The sequence below is a fragment of the Oncorhynchus masou genome, chromosome 29, assembly GCF_036934945.1.
Source record: "Oncorhynchus masou masou isolate Uvic2021 chromosome 29, UVic_Omas_1.1, whole genome shotgun sequence".
In the NCBI taxonomy this organism is placed as follows: domain Eukaryota; kingdom Metazoa; phylum Chordata; class Actinopteri; order Salmoniformes; family Salmonidae; genus Oncorhynchus; species Oncorhynchus masou.
Window position 1 is genome coordinate 21,473,162 of NC_088240.1, and position 20,049 is coordinate 21,493,210.

Consider the following 20,049-nt stretch of genomic DNA (forward strand, 5'->3'; position numbering starts at 1 on the left):
CATTTCAGGACGGTGTCATTTCAGTCAAGGACATTGACCTGGTGATGTCAGAGGGGCTGGGAATGCGTTACGCTTTTATTGGTCCCATGGAAACCATGCACCTCAACGCACCTGAAGGTCAGTTCCTCCTTTTGACTTACACAAAGAGAGAACGCCCCCAAAGAATAAATATTTATATATGTCCTCTTTGTCCTGTGTGATTGTGACAAATTAACAATGTACGATGGTCAGATGGTTGTGTGAAGGGCAGAGTTTATGACCAGACCATGATATTAGGATTCAGAGGTTGCTCTGCCAGACCCTGAAAGCTGATAAAAGGAGGGGGAACTGTGGCTACCATCACATGTCTCAGTACCCTTATACCATATAATTTCACCACCAATCCAAGATGGCGGAGCAGTCAGGCGTCTTTGTCTTCATCTTGTCCCTTGTATATCTTTTTATATTTTTTTTCTTTGCATAGATTTTTTAAAACATTTTTCTTAACTTCAACATACTCTCCTGCAATCCGCCTCATCCAATGTGGTATGGATCTGCTATTTTCTTTACTTTAGAACCGGAACCCTCAACAGAAGCTAGCCAGCGAACTAACTACTAGCTAGTAACTACTAGCTAGCCACTGCTAGCGGTCATCAGCTAACCTTTATCCCGGACAACTACTGCCAGTCTGCACAGTGCGATTCAACCCAGAGCATATCGGACGACTTCTTCTCCATATCTCCAGATTCCTACCGCAAGCTCGGAACATTTTCACCTGGATCATCGCAGCTAGCCAGCTGTTATCGGAGTGTTTACTCCTGGCTAACGTTTCTGTCCCAAAGCAAGCACCAATTAGCCTGGAGCTAGCCTATGCTAGGCCCATCTCCCGGCTAGCTGAAGAGGTCCATCAGCCAATTTCTTGGGCTACTATACCTATTTTGCCAATTGGCCTGGACACTTTTACTACACGGAGCCCTTCTGATCCATCACGACTGTTCTGCCGACGTAACCGCTCTGTCGCGATGTCCCTCTAAGGCCCTTCTGCTAGCCCCGGCCCGCTAACTGTCTGAATCGCCATGCCTCCAGCTCGCCGAGCTACTCACTAGACCCTATGATCACTCGGCTACGCATGCCTCTCCCTAATGTCAATATGCCCTGCCCATTGCTGTTTTGGTTAGTGATTATTGTTTTATTTCACTGTAGAGCCTCCAGCCCTGCTCAATATGCCTTAGCTAACCCATTTGTTCCACCTCCTACACATGCGGTGACCTCACCTGGTTTACATGGTGTCTCTAGAGACATACCTCTCTCATTGCCACTCAATGCCTAGCTTTACCTCCACTGTATTCACATCCTACCGTACCTTTTGTCTGTACATTATGCCTTGAATCTATTCTACCACGCCCAGAAACCTGCTCCTTTTACTCTCTGTTCCGAATGTACAAGACGACCAATTCTTTTAGCCGTACCCTTATCCTACTGTTCCTCTGGTGATGTAGTGGTTAATCCAAGCCTTGGTTTCATGCACGTTAACACTAGAAGCCTCCTCCCTAAGTTTATTTTATTCACTGCTTTAGCACACTCTGCCAACCCAGATATCCTAGCCGTGTCTGAATCCTGGCTCAGGAAGGCCAACAAAAAACCTTAAATTTCCATCCCTTACTAACATTTTCCGACAAGATAGAACTGCCGAAGGGGGCGGAGTTGCAATCTACTGTAGAGACAGCCTGCAGAGTTCTGTCTTACTATCCAGGTCTGTGCCCAAACAATTTGAGCTTCTACTTTTAAAAATCCACCTTTCCAGAAACAAGTCTCTCACTGTTGCCGCTTGCTATAGACCACCCTCTGCCCCCAGCTGTGAATTGTGAATATGTGAATTGATTATCCCCCATCTATCTTCAGAGCTCGTGCTGTTAGGTGACCTAAATTGGGACATGCTTAACACCCCGGCAGTCCAACAATCTAAGCTTGATGCCCTCAATCTCACACAAGTTATCAATGAACCTACCAGTTACAACCCCAAATCCGTAAACACGGGTACCCTTATAGATATTATCCTAACCAACCTGCCCTCCAAATATACCTCTGCTGTCTTCAACCAGGATCTCAGCGATCATTGCCTGCATCCGTAATGGGTCTGCGGTCAAACGACCACCCCTCATCACTGTCAAACGCTCCCTAAAACACTTCAGCAAGCAGGCCTTTATAATCGACTGGCCTGGGTATCCTGGAAGGATATTGACCTCATTCCGTCAGTAGAGGATGCCTGGTTATTCTTTAAAAGTGCTTTCCTCACCATCTTAAATAAGGTCACTCCAGACCTGGCTGCCCTGGACCAGCACAAACACATCCTGTGGCGTACTGCATAAGCATCGAATAGCCCCCGCGATATGCAACTTTTCAGGGAAGTTAGGAACACAGGCAGTGAGGAAAGCAAATGCTAGCTTTTTCAAACAAAAATTTGAATCCTGTAGCACAAACTCCAAAAAGTTATGGGACACTGTAATGTCCATGGAGAATAAGAGCACCTCCTCCCAGCTGCCCACTGCACTGAGGCTAGGAAACACTGTCACCATCGATAAATCCACGCTATGGCAATCTGGTTTCCGAGCTGGTCATGGGTGCAGCTCAGCCACGCTCAAGGTCCTAAACAATATCATAACCGCCATCGATAGACAATACTGTGCAGCTGTATTCATCGACCTGGCCAAAGGCTTTCGACTCTGTCAATCACCACATTCTTAACGGCAGACTCAACAGCCTTGGTTTCTCAAATGACTGCCTTGCCTGGTTCACCAACTACTTCTCAGACAGAGCTCAGTGTGTCAAATCGGAGGGCCTGTTGTCCGGACCTCTGGCAGTCTCTATGGGGGTGCCACAGGGTTCAATTCTCGGGCCGACTCTTTTCTCTGTATACATCAATGATGTCGCTCTTGCTGCTGGGGATTCTCTGATCCACCTCTACGCAGATGACACCATTCTGTATACTTCTGGCCCTTCTTTGGACACTGGACACTTCTTTGGTTAACTAACCTCCAGACAAGCTTCAATGCCATACAACTCTCCTTCCGTGACCTCCAACTGCTCTTAAATGCAAGTAAAAGTAAATGCATGCTCTTCAACCGATCGCTGCCTACACCTGCCTGCCCATCCAGCATCGTTACTCTGGACGGTTCTGACTTAGAATATGTGGACAACTACAAATACCTAGGTGTCTGGTGAGACTGTAAACTCTCGTTCCAGACTCACATTAAGCATCTCCAATCTAAAATCTAGAATCGGCTTCCTATTTCGCAACAAAGCATCCTTCACTCATGCTGCCAAACACACCCTCGTAAAACTGACTATGCTGCCGATCCTTGACTTTGACGTCATTTACAAACTAGCCTCCAACACTCTACTCAACAAATTGGATGCAGTGCCACAGTGCCATCAATTTTGTCACCAAAGCCCCATATACCTCCCACCACTGCGACCTGTATGCTCTCGTTGGCTGGCCCTCGCTTCATACTCGTCGCCAAATCCCACTGGCTCCAGGTCATCTAAGTCTTTGCTAGGTAAAGCCCAGCCTTATCTCAGCTCACTGGTCACCATAGCAGCACCCACCCGTATCACACGCTCCAGCAGGTATTTTTTACTGGTCACCTCCAAAGCCAATTCCTTATTTGGCTGCCTTTCCTTCCAGTTCTCTGCTGCCAATGACTGGAACGAATTGCAAAAATCACTAAAGCTGGAGACTCATATCTCCCTCACTAGCTTTAAGCACCAGCTGTCAGAGCAGCTCACAGATCATTGCACCTGTACATACCCCATCTGTAAATGGCCCAATCAACTACCTCATCCCCATACTGTTCTTTAAAAAAACTATTTTGCTCCTTTGCACTATCTCTACTTGTACATTCATCTTCTGCACATCTATCACTCGTGTTTAACTGCTATATTGTAATTATTTCACCACCATGGCCTATTTATTGCCTTATACCTCCCTTATCTTACCTCATTTGCACACACTGCATAAAGACTTTTTCTATTATGTTATTGACTGTATGTTTGTTTATTCCATGTGTAACTCTGTGTTGTTTGTGTCGCACTTTGATTTATCTTGGCCAGGCCGCAGTTGTAAATGAGAACTTGTTCTCAACTAGGCTACCTGGTTAAATAAAGGTTAAATTAAAAATAAAAATATATTGGTGGATGACGTGGGTGTGTTTTTTAGAGAGAGAGAGAGAGTGGGTGGTTGCGTGTGTGTGCGTGCGCCCATGAGTGATTCTCTGAGAGTCTGAAACATCAAGTAGATGGAGAATATGAAAGGGCATTGTGAACACTAGAAGTTGACCCTGCTCTAGCAGCACCACCGTGATCAGAGAGAGAGAACACTTTGACAGAACAGAGAGGACATGGTTGACAGGAGAGAGAACACGGTTGACAGGAGAGAGAGAACACGGTTGACAGGAGAGAGAGAACACGGTTGACAGGAGAGAGAGAACACGGTTGACAGGAGAGAGAGAACACGGTTGACAGGAGAGAGAGGACGCGGTTGACAGGAGAGAGAGGACGCGGTTGACAGGAGAGAGAGAACGCGGTTGACAGGAGAGAGAGAACGCGGTTGACAGGAGAGAGAGAACGTGGTTGACAGGAGAGAGAGAACGCGGTTGACAGGAGAGAGAGAACGCGGTTGACAGGAGAGAGAGAGAACGCGGTTGACAGGAGAGAGAGAGAGAACGCGTTTGACAGGAGAGAGAGAGAGAACGCGTTTGACAGGAGAGAGAGAGAGAACGCGTTTGACAGGAGAGAGAGAGAGAACGCGTTTGACAGGAGAGAGAGAGAACGCGTTTGACAGGAGAGAGAGAGAGAACGCGTTTGACAGGGAGAGAGAGAGAGAACGCGTTTGACAGGAGAGAGAGAGAGAACGCGTTTGACAGGAGAGAGAGAGAGAACGCGTTTGACAGGAGAGAGAGAGAGAACGCGTTTGACAGGAGAGAGAGAGAGAACGCGTTTGACAGGAGAGAGAGAGAGAACGCGTTTGACAGGGAGAGAGAGAGAGAACGCGTTTGACAGGGAGAGAGAGAGAGAACGCGTTTGACAGGAGAGAGAGAGAGAGAACGCGTTTGACAGGAGAGAGAGAGAGAGAACGCGTTTGACAGGAGAGAGAGAGAGAGCGCGTTTGACAGGAGAGAGAGAGAGAGAACGCGTTTGACAGGAGAGAGAGAGAGAACGCGTTTGACAGGAGAGAGAGAGAGAACGCGTTTGACAGGAGAGAGAGAGAACGCGTTTGACAGGAGAGAGAGAGAACGCGTTTGACAGGAGAGAGAGAGAGAACGCGTTTGACAGGAGAGAGAGAGAGAACGCGTTTGACAGGAGAGAGAGAGAGAACGCGTTTGACAGGAGAGAGAGAGAGAACGCGTTTGACAGGAGAGAGAGAGAGAACGCGTTTGACAGAAGAGAGCGAGAGAACGCGTTTGACAGAAGAGAGAGAGCGCGCTGACAGAAGAGAGAGAGCGCGTTGACAGAAGAGCGAGAGCGCGTTGACAGAAGAGCGAGAGCGCGTTGACAGAAGAGAGAGAGGGCGCTGACAGAAGAGAGAGAGGGCGCTGACAGAAGAGAGGGCGCTGACAGAAGAGAGAGAGGGCGCTGACAGAAGAGAGAGAGGGCGCTGACAGAAGAGAGAGAGGGCGCTGACAGAAGAGAGAGAGGGCGCTGACAGAAGAGAGAGAGGGCGCTGACAGAAGAGAGAGAGGGCGCTGACAGAAGAGAGAGAGCGCGCTGACAGAAGAGAGAGAACGCGCTGACAGAAGAGCGAGAGCGCGTTGACAGAAGAGCGAGAGCGCGTTGACAGAAGAGCGAGAGCGCGTTGACAGAAGAGCGAGAGCGCGCTCACAGAAAGAGAGAGAACTCGTTCACAGAAGAGAGAGAGGGCGCGTTGACAGAAGAGAGAGAGCGCGTTGACAGAAGAGAGAGAGCGCTGACAGAAGAGAGAGAGCGCGCTGACAGAAGAGAGAGAGCGCGCTGACAGAAGAGAGAGAGCGCGCTGACAGAAGAGAGAGAGCGCGCTGACAGAAGAGAGAGAGCGCGCTGACAGAAGAGAGAGAGCGCGCTGACAGAAGAGAGAGAGCGCGCTGACAGAAGAGAGAGAGCGCGCTGACAGAAGAGAGAGAGCGCGCTGACAGAAGAGAGAGAGCGCGCTCACAGAAAGAGAGAGAACTCGTTCACAGAAGAGAGAGAGGGCGCGTTGACAGAAGAGGGAGAACGCGCTGACAGAAGAAGAGAAGCGCGCTGACAGAAGAGAGAGAGCGCGCTGACAGAAAGAGAGCGCGCTGACAGAAGAGAGAGAGCGCGCTGACAGAAGAGAGAGAGCGCGCTGACAGAAGAGAGAGAGAGCGCGCTGACAGAAGAGAGAGAGAGCGCGCTGACAGAAAGAGAGAGCGCGCTGACAGAAGAGAGAGCGCGCTGACAGAAGAGAGAGCGCGCTGACAGAAAAGAGAGAGCGCGCTGACAGAAGAGAGAGAGCGCTGACAGAAGAGAGAGAGCGCGTTGACAGAAGAGCGAGAGCGCGTTGACAGAAGAGAGAGAGCGCGCTGACAGAAGAGAGAGAGGGCGCTGACAGAAGAGAGAGGGCGCTGACAGAAGAGAGAGAGGGCGCTGACAGAAGAGAGAGCGCGCTGACAGAAAGAGAGAGCGCGCTGACAGAAGAGAGAGAGCGCGTTGACAGAAGAGCGAGAGCGCGTTGACAGAAGAGCGAGAGCGCGTTGACAGAAGAGCGAGAGCGCGTTGACAGAAGAGCGAGAGCGCGCTCACAGAAAGAGAGAGAACTCGTTCACAGAAGAGAGAGAGGGCGCGTTGACAGAAGAGAGAGAGCGCGTTGACAGAAGAGAGAGAGAGCGCTGACAGAAGAGAGAGAGAGCGCTGACAGAAGAGAGAGAGCGCGCTGACAGAAGAGAGAGAGCGCGCTGACAGAAGAGAGAGCGCGCTGACAGAAGAGAGAGAGCGCGCTGACAGAAGAGAGAGCGCGCTGACAGAAGAGGGAGAGCGCGCTGACAGAAGAGAGAGAGCGCGCTGACAGAAGAGAGAGAGCGCGTTGACAGAAGAGCGAGAGCGCGTTGACAGAAGAGCGAGAGCGCGCTCACAGAAAGAGAGAGAACTCGTTCACAGAAGAGAGAGAGGGCGCGTTGACAGAAGAGGGAGAACGCGCTGACAGAAGAGAGAGAGCGCGCTGACAGAAGAGAGAGAGCGCGCTGACAGAAGAGAGAGAGCGCGCTGACAGAAGAGAGAGAGCGCGCTGACAGAAGAGAGAGAGCGCGCTGACAGAAGAGAGAGCGCGCTGACAGAAAGAGAGAGCCCGCTGACAGAAGAGAGAGAGCGCGCTGACAGAAGAGAGAGAGCGCGCTGACAGAAGAGGGAGAGCGCGCTGACAGAAAGAGAGAGCGCTGACAGAAGAGAGAGAGCGCGTTGACAGAAGAGCGAGAGCGCGTTGACAGAAGAGCGAGAGCGCGCTCACAGAAAGAGAGAGAACTCGTTCACAGAAGAGAGAGAGGGCGCGTTGACAGAAGAGGGAGAACGCGCTGACAGAAGAGAGAGAGCGCGCTGACAGAAGAGAGAGAGCGCGCTGACAGAAGAGAGAGAGCGCGCTGACAGAAGAGAGAGAGCGCGCTGACAGAAGAGAGAGAGCGCGCTGACAGAAGAGAGAGAGCGCGCTGACAGAAGAGAGAGAGCCCGCTGACAGAAGAGAGAGAGCGCGCTGACAGAAGAGAGAGAGCGCGCTGACAGAAGAGCGAGAGCGCGCTGACAGAAGAGCGAGAGCGCGTTGACAGAAGAGCGAGAGCGCGTTGACAGAAGAGCGAGAGCGCGCTGACAGAAGAGAGAGAGGGCGCTGACAGAAGAGAGAGAGGGCGCTGACAGAAGAGAGAGAGGGCGCTGACAGAAGAGAGAGAGCGCGCTGACAGAAGAGAGAGAACGCGTTGACAGGAGAGAGAGAGAGAGAACGCGTTTGACAGGAGAGAGAGAGAGAGAACGCATTTGACAGGAGAGAGAGAGAGCGCGTTTGACAGGAGAGAGAGAGAGCGCGTTTGACAGGAGAGAGAGAGAGCGCGTTTGACAGGAGAGAGAGAGAGAGAGAGCGCGTTTGACAGGAGAGAGAGAGAGAATGCGTTTGACAGGAGAGAGAGAGAGAGAGAGAACATGTTTGACAGGAGAGAGAGAGAGAACGCGTTTGACAGGAGAGAGAGAGAGAACGCGTTTGACAGGAGAGAGAGAGAGAACGCGTTTGACAGGAGAGAGAGAGAGAACGCGTTTGACAGGAGAGAGAGAGAGAACGCGTTTGACAGGAGAGAGAGAGAGAACGCGTTTGACAGGAGAGAGAGAGAGAACGCGTTTGACAGGAGAGAGAGAGAGAGAGAGAACGCGTTTGACAGGAGAGAGAGAGAACGCGTTTGACAGGAGAGAGAGCGCGTTTGACAGGAGAGAGAGAGAACGCGTTTGACAGGAGAGAGAGAATTTCGTTTGACAGGAGAGAGAGAGAGAGAGAATGCGTTCCCTCCCCCGTATGCCCCCCTAGGCACAACTATGACAACATAACCAACAAAAACGGGTCACAACTCCTGCAGCTCTGTCGCACGCTGGGTATGTACATAGTCAATGGTAGGCTTCGAGGGGACTCCTATGGTAGGTACACCTATAGCTCATCTCTTGGCAGTAGTACTGTAGACTACTTTATCACTGACCTCAACCCAGAGTCTCTCAGAGCGTTCACAGTCAGCCCACTGACACCCCTATCAGACCACAGCAAAATCACAGTCTACCTAAACAGAGCAATACTCAATCATGAGGCATCAAAGCCAAAGGAACTGAGTAACATTAAGAAATGCTATAGATGGAAGGAATGCAGTTTGGAAACCTACCAAAAAACAATTAGGCAACAACAAATTCAATCCCTTTTAGACAATTTCTTGGGTAAAACGTTCCACTGTAATAGTGAAGGTGTAAACTTGGCAGTAGAAAATCTTAACAGTATATTTGACCTCTCAGCTTCCCTATCAAATCTAAAAATCTCAAATAGAAAACCGAAGAAAATTAACAACAATGACAAATGGTTTGATGAAGAATGCAAAAATCTAAGAAAGAAATTGAGAAACCTGTCCAACCAAAAACATAGAGACCCGGAAAACCTGAGTCTACGCCTTCACTATGGTGAATCACTAAAACAATACAGAAATACACTACGGAAAAGAAGGAACAGCATGTCAGAAATCAGCTCAATGTAATTGAAGAATCCATAGACTCTAACCACTTCTGGGAAAATTGGAAAACACTAAACAAACAACAACACGAAGAATTATCTATCCAAAATGGAGATGTATGGGTAAACCACTTCTCCAATCTTTTTGGCTCTATAACAAAGAATAAAGAGCAAAAACATATACATGATCAAATACAGATCTTAGAATCAACTATTAAAGACTACCAGAACCCACTGGATTCTCCAATTACATTGAATGAGTTACAGGACAAAATAAAAACCCTCCAACCCAAAAAGGCCTGTGGTGTTGATGGTATCCTCAATGAAATGATCAAATATACAGACAACAAATTCCAATTGGCTATACTAAAACTCTTTAACATCATCCTTAGCTCTGGCATCTTCCCCAATATTTGGAACCAAGGACTGATCACCCCAATCCACAAAAATGGAGACAAATTTGACCCCAATAACTACCGTGGAATATGCGTCAACAGTAACCTTGGGAAAATCCTCTGCATTATCATTAACAGCAGACTCGTGCACTTCCTCAATGAAAACAATGTACTGAGCAAATGTCAAATTGGCTTTTTACCAAATTACCGTACAACAGACCATGTATTCACCCTGCACACCCTAATTGACAACCAAACAAACCAAAACAAAGGCAAAGTCTTCTCATGCTTTGTTGATTTCAAAAAAGCCTTCGACTCAATTTGGCATGAGGGTCTGCTATACAAACTGATGGAAAGTGGTGTTGGGGGTAAAACATACGACATCATAAAATCCATGTACACAAACAACAAGTGTGCGGTTAAAATTGGCAAAAAACACACACATTTCTTCACACAGGGTCGTGGGGTTAGACAGGGATGCAGCTTAAGCCCCACCCTCTTCAACATATATATCAACGAACTGGCGCGGGCACTAGAAAAGTCTGCAGCACCCGGCCTCACCCTACTAGAATCTGAAGTCAAATGTCTGCTGTTTGCTGATGATCTGGTGCTTCTGTCACCAACCAAGGAGGGCCTACAGCAGCACCTAGATCTTATGCACAGATTCTGTCAGACCTGGGCCCTGACAGTAAATCTCAGTAAGACCAAAATAATGGTGTTCCAAAAAGGTCCAGTCACCAGGACCACAAATACAAATTCCATCTCGACACTGTTGCCCTAGAGCACACAAAAAACTATACATACCTTGGCCTAAACATCAGTGCCACAGGTAACTTCCACAAAGCTGTGAACGATCTGAGAGACAAGGCAAGAAGGGCATTCTATGCCATCAAAAGGAACATAAATTTCAACATACCAATTAGGATTTGGCTAAAAATACTTGAATCAGTCATAGAGCCCATTGCCCTTTATGGTTGTGAGGTCTGGGGTCCGCTCACCAACCAAGACTTTACAAAATGGGACAAACACCAAATTGAGACTCTGCACGCAGAATTCTGCAAAAATATCCTCCGTGTACAACGTAGAACACCAAATAATGCATGCAGAGCAGAATTAGGCCGATACCCACTAATTATCAAAATCCAGAAAAGAGCTGTTAAATTCTATAACCACCTAAAAGGAAGCGATTCCCAAACCTTCCACAACAAAGCCATCACCTACAGAGAGATGAACCTGGAGAAGAGTCCCTAAGCAAGCTGGTCCTGGGGCTCTGTTCACAAACACACCCTACAGAGCCCCATGACAGCAGCACAATTAGACCCAACCAAATCATGAGAAAACAAAAAGATAATTACTTGACACATTGGAAAGAATTAACAAAAAAACAGAGCAAACTAGAATGCTATTTGGCCCTACACAGAGAGTACACAGTGGCAGAATACCTGACCACTGTGACTGACCCAAAATTAAGGAAAGCTTTGACTATGTACAGACTCAGCGAGCATAGCCTTGCTATTGAGAAAGGCCGCCGTAGGCAGACATGGCTCTCAAGAGCAGACAGGCTATGTGCTCACTGCCCACAAAATGAGGTGGAAACTGAGCTGCACTTCCTAACCTCCTGCCCAATGTATGACCATATTAGAGAGACATATTTCCCTCAGATTACACAGATCCACAAAGAATTCGAAAACAAATCCAATTTTGAAAAACTCCCATATCTACTGGGTGAAATTCCACAGTGTGCCATCAGAGCAGCAAGATTTGTGACCTGTTGCCACAAGAAAAGGGCAACCAGTGAGGAACAAACACCATTGTAAATACAACCCATATCTATGCTTATTTATTTTATCTTGTGTCCTTTACCATTTGTACCTTGTAAAAACACTGTATATATATATATAATATGACATTTGTAATGTCTTTATTGTTTTGAAACTTCTGTATGTGTGATGTCTACTGTTAATTTTTATTGTTTACCTTACTTGCTTTGGCAATGTTAACACATGTTTCCCATGCCAATAAAGCCCCTTGAATTGAATTGAGAGAATGCGTTTGACAGGAGAGAGAGAGAGAATGCGTTTGACAGGAGAGAGAGAGAGAACGCGTTTGACAGGAGAGAGAGAGAGAGAACACGGTTGACAGGAGAGAGAGAGAGAGAGAGAACGCGTTTGACAGGAGAGAGAGAGAACGCGTTTGACAAGAGAGAGAGAATGCGTTTGACAGGAGAGAGAGAGAGAACGCGTTTGACAGGAGAGAGAGAGAACGCGTTTGACAGGAGATAGAGAATGAGTTTGACAGGAGAGAGAGAGAGAATGCGTTTGACAGGAGAGAGAGAGAGAACGCGTTTGACAGGAGAGAGAGAGAGAGAACGCGTTTGACAGGAGAGAGAGAGAGAGAACGCGTTTCACAGGAGAGAGAGAGAGAATGCGTTTGACAGGAGAGAGAGAGAGAACGCGTTTGACAGGAGAGAGAGAATGCGTTTGACAGGAGAGAGAGAGAGAACGCGTTTGACAGGAGAGAGAGAGAGCGCGTTTGACAGGAGAGAGAGAGAGAGAGCGCGTTTGACAGGAGAGAGAGAGAGAACGCGTTTGACAGGAGAGAGAGAGAGAGAATGCGTTTGACAGGAGAGAGAGAGAGAGAGAGAACATGTTTGACAGGAGAGAGAGAGAGAACGCGTTTGACAGGAGAGAGAGAGAGAACGCGTTTGACAGGAGAGAGAGAGAGAACGCGTTTGACAGGAGAGAGAGAACGTGTTTGACAGGAGAGAGAGAGAGAATGCGTTTGACAGGAGAGAGAGAGAGAATGCGTTTGACAGGAGAGAGAGAGAGAGAACGCGTTTGACAGGAGAGAGAGAATGCGTTTGACAGGAGAGAGAGAGAACGCGTTTGACAGGAGAGAGAGAGAGAATGCGTTTGACAGGAGAGAGAGAGAGAACGCGTTTGACAGGAGAGAGAGAGAGAGAACACGGTTGACAGGAGAGAGAGAGAGAGAGAGAACGCGTTTGACAGGAGAGAGAGAGAACGCGTTTGACAGGAGAGAGAGAGAACGCGTTTGACAGGAGAGAGAGAGAACGCGTTTGACAGGAGAGAGAGAGAGAACGCGTTTGACAGGAGAGAGAGAACGCGTTTGACAGGAGAGAGAGAGAGAGAACACGGTTGACAGGAGAGAGAGAGAGAGAGAGAACGCGTTTGACAGGAGAGAGAGAGAACGCGTTTGACAGGAGAGAGAGAGAACGCGTTTGACAGGAGAGAGAGAGAACGCGTTTGACAGGAGAGAGAGAGAGAACGCGTTTGACAGGAGAGAGAGAACGCGTTTGACAGGAGAGAGAGAGAGAACGCGTTTGACAGGAGAGAGAGAATGCGTTTGACAGGAGAGAGAGAATGCGTTTGACAGGAGAGAGAGAATGCGTTTGACAGGAGAGAGAGAGAGAATGCGTTTGACAGGAGAGAGAGAGAGAGAGAGAGAGAGAGAGAACGCGTTTGACAGGAGAGAGAGAGAGAGAACGCGTTTCACAGGAGAGAGAGAGAGAGAGAATGCGTTTGACAGGAGAGAGAGAGAGAACGCGTTTGACAGGAGAGAGAGAATGCGTTTGACAGGAGAGAGAGAACGCGTTTGACAGGAGACAGAGAGAGAACGCGTTTGACAGGAGAGAGAGAGAGAGAGAGAGAGAGAATGCGTTTGACAGGAGAGAGAGAGAGAGAGAGAGAATGTGTTTGACAGGAGAGAGAGAGAGAACGCGTTTGACAGGAGAGAGAGAGAGAGAGAGAACGCGTTTGACAGGAGAGAGAGAGAGAACGCGTTTGACAGGAGAGAGAGAGAGAACGCGTTTGACAGGAGAGAGAGAGAGAACGCGTTTGACAGGAGAGAGAGAGAATGCGTTTGACAGGAGAGAGAGAGAGAATGCGTTTGACAGGAGAGAGAGAGAGAACGCGTTTGACAGGAGAGAGAGAGAACGCGTTTGAGAGGAGAGAGAGAATGCGTTTGACAGGAGAGAGAGAGAATGCTTTTGACAGGAGAGAGAGAGAACGCGTTTGACAGGAGAGAGAGAGGGAACGCGTTTGACAGGAGAGAGAGAGAGAACGCGTTTGACAGGAGAGAGAGAGAGAGAACGCATTTGACAGGGGAGAGAGAACGTGTTTGACAGGAGAGAGAGAGCGAGAGAACGCGGTTGACTGGAGAGAGAGAGAACGCGTTGACAGGAGAGCGAGAGAACGCGTTGACAGGAGAGAGAGAACGCGTTGACAGAAGAGAGAGAGAGAATGCGTTGACAGAAGTGCGAGAGCGCTTTGACAGAAGAGCGAGAGCGCTTTGACAGAAGAGCGAGAGCGCGTTGACAGAAGAGCGAGAGCGCGTTGACAGAAGAGCGAGAACGCGTTGACAGAAGAGCGAGAGCGCGTTGACAGAAGAGCGAGAGCGCGTTGACAGAAGAGCGAGAGCGCGTTGACAGAAGAGCGAGAGCGCGTTGACAGAAGAGCGAGAGCGCATTGACAGAAGAGCGCGTTGACAGAAGAGCGAGAGCGCGTTGACAGAAGAGCGAGAGCGCGCTCACAGAAAGAGAGAGAGCGCGCTGACAGAAGAGAGAGAGCGCGCTGACAGAAGAGAGAGAGCGCGCTGACAGAAGAGAGAGAGCGCGCTGACAGAAAGAGAGAGCGCGCTGACAGAAGAGAGAGCGCGCTGACAGAAGAGAGAGAGCGCGCTGACAGAAGAGAGAGAGCGCGCTGACAGAAGAGAGAGAGCGCGCTGACAGAAGAGAGAGAGCGCGCTGACAGAAGAGAGAGAGCGCGCTGACAGAAGAGAGAGAACGCGCTGACAGAAGAGAGAGAACGCGTTCACAGAAAGAGCAAGAGGGCATTGACAGAAGAGAGAGAGCGCGTTGACAGAACTAAGCTGTCTTTTGATCAACACAAATGAAGGAACTTCCTCACACCATTCATCTAAAACCACTGTCACCAGGGGAGAATACATGTTGTACAGTACTCACACATTCTACTTTACCTGTTTTGATCTCTTAATAATCTTTTTCTACCAGTCCTCTGGTGTTAGTCCATGGTCATATTCCCAAGTGGCAAAATAACAGAGGCCTTTTTAGCCACATTCTAACAGTGGTACTTCAGTGAAGCATGTCGTTTCTAAGTTTTTTTAATTGTGTGTTTTCATGTCTCCCTTTGCTTGCAATAAACATTCAATAAAAAACAACAGTGGCATGTGTTACATTATGTTGCTCAGGTCCTCCAAAGGTTACGCAGGTCCACTCCTGTTATCACTGTAGGTCACCTAGTCCAACCAGTCCAATCAGATAGTAAAACACACAGGTCCACTCCTGTTATCACTGTAGGTCCTCAAGTCCAGTGGTTCCGAACCAGGTGTACTAGGACCCCTGGGAGTACTTGAGAACACTCATGAGAAAATAGGTCAAATGCATATGAGGGGGTACTTCAGGGTTACTCTGGGCAGAGCAAAATTCAGCTGTTGGTACAGTTACCCAAAAAGGTTGGGAACCTCTGGTCTAGTCCAATCAGATAGTAAAACACTCAACAGTTCACTCTCTGCTCTGCTCTGGCTGATTGACTATAATTTCCAAAAAGGGCACAGAAGAGCCCTTACACCCAGAAAGCTGAGTCATATTATCAGACAGAAGGAGCCTTACACTTATTTTGTTCAGACTATTGAAGCAGACAGTGGTGGAAAAAGTACCCAATTGTCATACTTGAGTAAATGTATAGATAACTTAATAGAAAGTTACTGAAATAAGTCACCAGTTAAAACAGTAAAATATTACTTGAGTAAAAGTCTAAATGTGTTTGGTTTTAAATATACTTAAGTATCAAAAGTAAATTGAATTGCTAAAATATACTTAAGTATCAAAGTAAAAGTATAAATAATTTCAAGTTCCTTATATTAAGCAAACCAGACGGAAACATTTTCTTGTTTTAAAATGTATGGATTGCCAGGGTCACACTCCAACACTGATATTATTTACAAAAGATGCAATTGTGTTTAGTGATACCGTCAGAACATAGGCAGTAGGGATGACCACGTGTTCTCTTAAGTGATAAGGGATGACCACGTGTTCTCTTAAGATAAGTGCATGAATTTCACAGTTTTCCTGTTCTGTTAAGCATTAAAAATGTATGGTGTAAAAAGTACAATATTTTCTTTAGGAATGTCGTGAAGTAAAAGTGGTCAAAAATATAACTAATCAAGTACAAATACTACTTAAGTAGTACTTTAAAATATTTTTTACTTTAGTACATTACACTAGTGGAAGTAGAGGAGAGAAAGAGTCTTTGAAAACAGCCTGTCAGGTGAGGTCTCTCCCACCAAAAACAAAACTCTGTGAGAGAGCTTAGTTGGACGTAGCTGCCAGTTATCACACTGAAGTGTTAGCTTTAGTCTGTCCCTGTAATGTTCATGTACACCTTCAGTGTTCAACTTGGAAGTAAGAAACAAATTAACAAGTTTTTATGCCTAAGAAAGAAGTTGACTAGATTTAATGCTTAAACCCACTTACTAAATTCATTCAAATACACTGAACAAAAATATAAATGCAACATGTAAAGTCTTGGTCCCATGTTTCATGACCTGAAATAAAAGATCCCAGACATGTTTCATACTCTCAAAAAGCTTCTCTCTCATTGTGCATAAATTTGTTCACATCCCTGTGCATTTCTCCTTTGCCAAGATAATCCATCCATCTGACAGGTGTGGCACATCAAGAAACTGTTTAAACAGCATGATCATTACACAGAGGCACCTTGTGCTGGGGACAATAAGGCCACACTAAAATGTGCAGTTTTGTCACACAACACAATGCCACAGATGTCTCAAGTTTCGAGGGAGCAATGTCCAACAGAGCTGTTGCCAGATAATTGAATGTTCATTTCTCTACCATAAGCCTTCTTCCAGCATCATTTTATAGAATTTGGCAGTACGTCCAACCGGCTTCACAACCGCATACCACGTATAATCATGCCACCCCAGGACCCCACATCCGTCTTCTTCACCTGAGGGATTGTCTGAGACCAGTCACCCGGACGGTTAATGAAACTATGGGTTTGCACACCCAAAGAATTTCTGCACAAATTGTCAGAAACCATTTAAGGGAAGCTCATCTGCGTGCTTGTCGTCCTCACCAGGGTATTGACCTGACTGCAGTTCAGCATCGTAACCAACTTCAGTGGGCAAATGCTCACCTTCGATGGCCGCTGGCACACTGGAGAAGTGTGCTCTTCATGGATGAATCCTGGTTTCAACAGTACCGGGCAAATGGCAGACAGCGTTTATGGCATTGTGTGGGCGAGCGGTTTCAACGTTGTGAACATAGTGCCCCATGGTGGCGGTGGGGTTATAGTATGGGCAGGCATTAGCTACAGACAACAAACACGATTGCATTTCATCAATGGCAATTTTAATGCACAGAGATACCGTGATGAGATCCTGAGGCCCATTGTCATTCCATTCATCCGCCGCCATCACCTCATGTTACAGCATGATAATGCACGGCCCCATGTCGCAAGGATTTGTACACAATTCATGGAAGCTGAAAATGTCCCAGTTCTTCCATGGCCTGCAGACTTACCAGACATGTCACCCATTGAGCATGTTTGGGATGCTCTGGATCAAAATGTATGACAGCTTGTTCCAATTCTCGCCAATGTCGAGCAACTTTGCACAGCCATTAAAGAGGACTGGGACAACATTCCACAGGCCACAATCAACAGCCTGATCAACTCCATGCAAAGGAGATGTGCCAAGCTGCATGAGGCAAATGGTGGTCACACCAGATACTGACTGGTTTTCTGATCCAACCTCCTACCTTTTTTGTTTTGTTATCTGTGACCAACAGATGCACATTTGTATTCCCAGTCATGTGAAATCCATATATTACAGTCTAATGAATTTATTTAAATTGACTGATTTCCTTATGAACTGTAACTCAGTAACATCTTTGAAATTGTTGCATGTTGCATTTTTATATTTTTGTTCAGTGTAGAATACAACTAGGCCTAAATGACTTTGAGCACTTTCGTTCTTGGTCATGGTGAGATGATACAAATCTGTTTTGTCACTCTATACTGAACCAAATACAGTAAGATCTGCCCTTTGCCTTAAAGTCTACCCATTCCTCTCTATCCGGTCCACTCCCTCAGGTCTGGAGGACTATCTCCAGCGCTACAGAGAGGGCATGAAGAGGGTTCTGAACACCTTTGGACCTGTTCCCGAATTCTCTGGGGAGGCAGCCGAGCGCATCAACAAAGTAAGCTTATGTGTTTATGTGTTGTACTGTTTGTACCAACGCCTCTATATTCTAGGACTAGGTGTCTTCAGATTTTGCTCATCAAGTACAAGAAGGTATGAAAAACTGGGTTAGTTCAATGAGGGCAATGAAACATTAAGTCCGGCGAGCATTCAAAAGTTTTCCCCTTCTAGTACCATACCCTGTTAACTAGATGTTACTCAATCATATGCAGTCAGGCTGTTCAAACATCATTCTCCACACTCCAATGGAAGCCGTCATGTGAGAACACACTGGCCCTAAGAGTAAACTATTTCACAAGCATAAAATATTTCATATTGGACCGATTTTAAAATGCATAGTGTAACCAAGGAAATATTTCACTCGGATAACACCAAAATGAAATCCTAGCAGTTAAAACTATACTGAACAAAAATAAATGCAACATTTGTGTGTTGGTCCCATTTTTCATGAGCTGAAATAACAGATCCCAGAAACATTCCATAAGCACGAAAAGCTTATTTCTCTAAAATGTTGTGCACAAATATGTTTTACACCCCAGTTAGTAAGCATTTCTACTTTTCCAAGATGTATTTATTTATTTATTTTTATTTCACCTTTATTTAACCAGGTAGGCTAGTTGAGAACAAGTTCTCATTTTGCAACTGCGACCTGGCCAAGATAAAGCAAAGCAGTTCGACACATACAACAACACAGAGTTACACATGGAATAAACAAACATACAATCAAAAATACAGTAGAAAATCTATATACAGCATGTGCAAATGAGGTAGGATAAGAGAGGTAAGGCAATAAATAGGCCATGGTGACGAAGTAATTACAATATAACAATTAAACACTGGAATGGTAGGATGTGCAGAAGATGAATGTGCAAGTAGAGATACTGGGGTGCAAATGAGCAAGATAAATAAGTAAATACAGTATGGGGATGAGGTAGATTGGATGGGCTAATTTACAGATGCAGTGATCTGTGAGCTGCTCTGCCAGCTGGTGCTTAAAGCTAGTGAGGGAGGTAAGAGTCTCCAGCTTTAGTGATTTTTGCAGTTCATTCCAGATATTGGCAGCAGAGAACTGGAAGGAAAGGCGGCAAAGGAAGAATTGGCTTTGGGGACGACCAGTGAGATATACCTGTTGGAGCGCGTGCCACTGGTGGGTGCTGCTATGGTGACCAGAGAGATATACCTGCTGAGTATGAAGCGAGGGCCAGCCAACGAGAGCGTACAGGTTGCAGTGGTGGGTAGTATATGGGGCTTTGGTGACAAAACAGATGGCACTGTGATAGACTGCATCCAATTGGTTGAGTAGAGTGTTGGAGGCTACTTTGTAAATGACATCGCCGAAGTCGAGGATCGGTAGGATGGTCAGTTTTACGAGGGTATGTTTGGCAGCATGAGTGAAGGATGCGTTGTTGCGAAATAGGGAGACGATTCTAGATTTAATTTCGGATTGGAGATGTTTAATGTGAGTCTGGAAGGAGAGTTTACAGTCTAACCAGACACCAAGGTATTTGTAGTTGTCCACATATTCTAAGTCAGAACCTTCCAGAGTAGTGATGCTGGATGGGTGGGCAGGTGCGGGCAGCGATCGGTTGAAGAGCATGCATTTAGTTTTACTTGCATTTAAGAGCAGTTGGAGGCCACGGAAGGAGAGTTGTATGGCATTGAAGCTCATCTGGAGGTTAGTTAACACAGTGTCCAAAGAAGGGCCAGAGGTATACAGAATGGTGTCGTCTGCGTAGAGGTGGATCAGAGAATCACCAGCAGCAAGAGCGACATTGTTGATGTATACAGAGAAGAGAGTCGGCCCGAGAATTGAACCCTGTGACACCCCCATAGAGACTGCCAGAGGTCCGGACAACAGGCCCTCCGATTTGATAAAATAATCCAACCACCTGATAGGTGTGGCATATCAAGAAACTGATTAAACAGCATGATCATTACACAGGTGCACCTTGTCCTGGGGACAATAAAAGGCCAATCTAAAATGTGCAATTTTGTCACACAACACAATGCCACAGATATCTCAAGTTGAGGGAGTGTGCAATTGGCATGATGACTGCAGAGCTGTTGCCAGATAATTGAATGTTAATTTCTCTACCATAAGCCATCTCCAACATCACTTTAGAGAAATTGGCAGTACCTCCAACCGGCCTCACAAGCGCAGACCATGTGTAACCACGCCAACCC

General features: G+C 46.8%; 1 protein-coding gene across 1 annotated transcript in view; it reads left to right on the forward strand.

The window, feature by feature from the left end:
• cryl1 (crystallin, lambda 1) overlaps nucleotides 1–20,049 on the forward strand; it is a 37,364-nt gene that overhangs the window by 16,350 nt on the left and 965 nt on the right. The window contains exons 6-7 of the mRNA XM_064944269.1: nucleotides 9–117; nucleotides 17,757–17,863. Coding sequence (XP_064800341.1) covers nucleotides 9–117; nucleotides 17,757–17,863 — 216 coding nt within the window. The remainder of the gene's footprint in view (nucleotides 1–8; nucleotides 118–17,756; nucleotides 17,864–20,049) is intronic.